Genomic DNA, 5,515 nt, shown 5'->3' with positions numbered 1-5,515 from the left:
GTTTGAAGTTATGCACAAAGCTACACGATGGGCTATCTGTGCTCTGCCCACCACGGGTATCGAAACCAGGTTTCTAGCATTTTAAGTCCGCAGACATACCGCTGTGCCACTGGGGGCCAAGTTGTATAGATGCACACATACATACATATCCAATGCAAATACAAGACAATGTGTCATAATATTATAGGATATGTATATAAATAAGCATTTTAAATTGTTCTTATAGTTGTTATATTTACCCCTTCCTCTCCGATGGTCATAGTAAGGCTGGTGACGGTTTTGCTGCAGCTGGCCAGATTTCCTCTGAGAGTGACATTCTGCACACTCTACAAGGTCGGAAACGTGTTAATTAGCAATTATGAATTGATTATATTAATATACCTCCTCCCTCTCCATTTCTGACGAAATTGAGTCGTGACACTGCTACGACCCTCTTCCACTGTGACAACCCTGGTGGGCCGTCGTTGCTGCATACTATATCTGAAACTAAATATTTTCTATATAGAATATATGGCTACAAAATTTCTGATTGCACCATTCTTCCCACTCCTTATAGGCAGCTTCAAGGATGGCTATTCTATATGCAGTATCTATAAAGTTCGCAATAACGCAGTGTTGGCTATAATTTGACAATTACTATCACCCATCACCGTGATTACCAATCCGATGCTCGAAACTGAGCTTGGTGCTATCTTTTAAACTAATGCTTAATAAATTCTATTGTGGAGGACAGCCTAAACGTTTATGTAAAATGGCCAAAATCGATCATGCAGTGGTAAAAAAAAAAACAAAAAAACTGTAATCCTCTGAGCAGCGTCGTGTCCTGAAGGGCAGGAACCATATACATAAACAAATGATACGCGACATCAATACAGTTGCAAGAATAAGTTAATAATCCCTATGGTACATGTGTCATGGCTGCCATATAAACATGAAATTACATCCACGGCCTGCACGCAGCTATATACGTATGCATGCAGTAGATTATGAGGCTCCATGTAAACCACAGACTACATTAAAACGATTGAATGTCAACGGTTATACAGCCACTGTTATTTGCTAGGTAGTCAGATAAATTTAAAAACTATCCTACACAATGTGCAATGATGCGTTTAGTAAGATTGCCCAGGTTTTATTACAATACTAACAGCCATTTTTGCTGTAGGCTGGCGGAACAATATTAAATAATAATAATAATAAAGAAGAACAAATAAGCGATCCTCATTATGAACCAGTACCATGGTTTATGTTATGTACATGCACGTGATCTGGACGACTGGGCCAACATATATTTTGAAACTTCGATTCATGATAAAACATGTAAAGTGATGTACTAAATTTTAATGGCGTGGATTCATATAATTTCCAACAAATTAAAGTTTGTATGTGTGTGTATGCCTCAATCCCCCTAAATATCCACCACTGTTAGAACTATCACCACCTCTACCACATAAAACACACAACCAGCCACTGCCACTAGCATATAGACACATGGCCTGAGAAGCCACCACTATCTCTACCATAAAAAACACATAACCTTAGCAGCCACTACTAATGGGGTATAAACACACAGCTTTTGTAGCTACCACCACCTCTACCATAGAGAACATACAACCTTAGCAACCACTAGCATATAGACACACAGCCTGGGAAGCCACCACCACCTCTACCATAGAGAACATACAACCTTAGCAACCACTAGCATATAGACACACAGCCTGGGAAGCCACCACCTCTACCATATGGAACACACAATCTTAGCAGCTGCCACCACTAGCATACAGACATACAGCTTTAGTAGCCACCACAGGTATTATAGAGAAACATAGTTTTAGTAACAATAACCCCTACCATAAAGAAACATAAACTAAGTAGCCACAACTATTGCCATAGAGAGATACACAGCCTTATCAGCTACAACCCACTTCTGCTACCATAGAAAGGTTTACCTGCTCACTATTTGACAGCAAATATCAAAACATTAATCATTAACTTTCTGCACTTTTGTACCTGAACATTAAAACTACATATTTTTCTTTTTTTTATATTAAAATGAAAAGAGGAAACTATAATCTTGATGTGGAATGAAATAAAAAACTACTGATGTGCAAATAACCAATTCTGATTGGATCTTTGTTTATAATGTTTTGGTATTTACTATTAAATTTCTGAATGTGAAGTGACCTATTTAGATTTAGCCAGTAATTTCTTAGGATCTGATATTGTATAATTTATTTCAGGACTAGTTCCAGTACCCTTAGGACCAATATACTGTGCCTGTAAGCATGGCGTTGTCAGCTACACACGGAGTGTGGGGGTGAGTATAAAGAAAGTCTCTGATTCCACCAGTTAAACCTAGACATGCATACCTGCATATTACAAGTAAACTTAAAATTTGTATACATGTATGTTGAAATATTACAAGACAAGGACATGTATACCTGCATGTTGATCTATTAGAAGTAACACGTGGACATGTATATCTTCATGTTGAAATATTACAAGACAAGGACATGTATACCTGCATGTTGATCTATTACAAGTAACACGTGGACATGTATATCTTCATGTTGAAATATTACAAGAAAGACAAGGACATATATGCATACATTTTTAAACATTACAAGCAAAACATGTGCTTGTATACATGCATGTTGATATGTATTATAACTAAATGTTATATATGTATGTTTACAAGTTAGTAAATAACACACAAAAAACATTAGGTGTATGTACAGGTAAAACTTAATTCGTGTTGAAATATTATTAATAAAATCTATATTTCTTTACAGACTGAACTGCATTATACAAAGTCAGGAGTTACCGTTAGTGCCATCTGTCCATCATTTATCGATACAGAAATGACCCGTCAGATGGAGAATTTGTCAATATTTCAACAAGAGACCAAGAAATTTAAAGAATCGTTACAGCTCATGGAGTGAGTAGATACTTGTGTAACAAAACAATGTTTCTGACTGAACAAGATTATATATGTATTTCCTGTGAGTAATACAGCTCAAAAATTTTCAGTCTACAATTATTAAATTTTGGATAACAATAGAAAAATATCTGCTAAAATAAATGAATAAATCATAGTATAGTTACAATTTTACCTGTTAAGTAACACCACTACCACTTCAGTATGTATGTTCAGTCCATATATGTTCCACTACCCACTGAAGACGACTCCAAACTTAATAATTCAAAAATGTTAGTTAAAATACATCTTTTTTCACTATTAAACATAATGCAGACAAAAACTAGGTACAGAGGAAGACATAATAAGATACAGGTTATATTGAATTTAAAACAGAAAAATTTGGTATTGGGCTTCTAAGAATTATAGAAGAATCATGTAATCTGGAGAAATAACTAACTGAAATAACAGAAAAAAATATGTTTTTGTCTTATTCTGCACTTTGACTTGCAATTGTGATAAACTATTTTCCTCAAAGTGAGGTTACTGGCTTAGCACATTGGACAACTAACTGGTCCTCCTATAGCTTATGTAAACATGATGTGAAAGAAAGTAACTGGTCCTCCTATAGCTCATGTAAACATGATGTGAAAGAAAGTAACTGGTAGTTCTTTCTTACACATCATGTTTACATGAGCTATAGGAGGAGTCCTCCTATAGCTCATGTAAACATGATGTGTAAGAAAGTAATTGGTCCTCCTATAGCTTATGTAAACATGATGTGAAAGAAAGTAACTGGTCCTCCTATAGCTTATGTAAACATGATGTGTAAGAAAGAACTGGTCCTCCTATAGCTTATGTAAACATGATGTGAAATAAAGTAACTGGTCCTCCTATAGCTTATGTAAACATGATGTGTAAGAAAGTAACTGGTCCTCCTATAGCTTATGTAAACATGATGTGTAAGAAAGTAACTGGTCCTCCTATAGCTTATGTAAACATGATGTGTAAGAACGTAACTGGTTCTCCTATAGCTCATGTAAACATGATGTGAAAGAACGTAACTGGTTCTCCTATAGCTCATATAAACATGATGTGTAAGAACTGGTCCTCCTATAGCTCATGTAAACATGATGTTAAAGAAAGTAACTGGTCCTCCTATAGCTCATGTAAACATGATGTGAAAGAAAGTAACTGGTCCTCCTATAGCTTATGTAAATATAATGTGTAAGAAAGTATCTGGTCCTCCTACAGCTCATGTAAACATGATGTGAAAGAAAGTAGTTGAATTAATCTATCAAAAGTAGCTGTTCTGCAACATGACCTAGAGTTAACACACCCACACATGTATAATTAAATACAAACAATTTTTAAATTAAACATTAAATTATTCTAGACATACATAAACATTTATATGAACAGCAACTGAACATTAAACCATTCTTAACACAAACGTTTATATGTACTTGTTGAATAGTGAACATGTCCTAATGTAATGACCAACTTAATAACAAATAAATGCTTTAGTTCATCGTCTACAAGTACAAAACACTTAAAAAATGAGTGAAATAAGGGTTTGGAAAGCAAGCATTTAAAATAAGCATATAACGTTGACAAAAATGACTATTAGATGCATACTTTAAAAGTGGATGTGTTATTCATAAACCTTTTGTTGTTTTTGTATATACTCAGATAGATGCTATATATAAAATCATGTGCCTTAATAACTGTTTTATTGTATATCTTTCTTCTAGACCTTCTTACGTTGCTGAGGCAGTAATCTATCTTTTAGAGACCAAGAAGATAAATGGTGCAGTTTTAAAGGTTACAAAAGAAGGCGGGTATCAGTATGTATTGTAAGGGTTATTAAATAAAATATCAAAAACAAAAGATTTGTGCCTATAACTTCAAATTCAAGTCAGAAGTGACTATTATTATTATTGTGTTTGATATGGAGTCCAACAATCAAGTATTATAATGATCCATATGGTGGTAAAGTTAAAGTGTTCACTAGATCAAAGTAATGTTTGAAAATTGTGACTATCATGTTTATAAGTTTAGAGCACTGAGTAACCTGTTTGAACAAGTTGTCATCTTCATAAGTTATTAAGAGAATAACTAAACTAACTTATGCATATTTTGGCTAAGAGAAAGTAGATAGAATATGCACAAGTTAGTTATTCTTTCACACACTAACATGGATCAATCTCTCAGGTTATTTTTATGCAAATCAGGCATCTGAAGATCCATCATGTAACACGAAATGAGCATAAATGAATACTTGGGAGAAGTTGCTTTCCATGTTTATAACAGTGAACTTCAATAAGAAGTGTTGTCACCAATAACAGCAACAGTAGACTGGCACTGGTGTTGCATGCTTAAAATCAGTGTGTCAATGAGGTATCTTCAACTACTCCTCTAAAAGTGGTTTTCAAGGCATTTTTAGTGTCTGGAGTGACTTAACAAAATGTGACATGTTTCTCAACAGTATTCCATTAGATCAATTCTGTTCCTTTAAGGAATGTTTATCAAAGTAAAGATGGTTATTATCACCCAATACTCTGAAGTTGGTTGGAGCCAATTACAACCAACTGTAGC

General features: G+C 34.5%; 1 protein-coding gene across 1 annotated transcript in view; it reads left to right on the top strand.

Moving 5' to 3' along the window:
- Positions 1 to 4,809, top strand: part of LOC106468996 (15-hydroxyprostaglandin dehydrogenase [NAD(+)]-like) — a 29,131-nt gene extending 24,322 nt beyond the window's left edge. Inside the window, exons 5-7 of the mRNA XM_022397393.1 lie at positions 2,241 to 2,317; positions 2,793 to 2,938; positions 4,672 to 4,809. Coding sequence (XP_022253101.1) covers positions 2,241 to 2,317; positions 2,793 to 2,938; positions 4,672 to 4,777 — 329 coding nt within the window. The 3' untranslated portion in view covers positions 4,778 to 4,809. The remainder of the gene's footprint in view (positions 1 to 2,240; positions 2,318 to 2,792; positions 2,939 to 4,671) is intronic.
- The last annotated feature ends 706 nt before the right edge of the window (positions 4,810 to 5,515 follow it).

This window comes from Limulus polyphemus, unplaced genomic scaffold, assembly GCF_000517525.1.
Source record: "Limulus polyphemus unplaced genomic scaffold, Limulus_polyphemus-2.1.2 Scaffold3254, whole genome shotgun sequence".
Taxonomy (NCBI): domain Eukaryota; kingdom Metazoa; phylum Arthropoda; class Merostomata; order Xiphosura; family Limulidae; genus Limulus; species Limulus polyphemus.
Note: the sequence above shows the minus strand (reverse complement) of the source record. Positions and strands in the feature narration are given on the sequence as shown.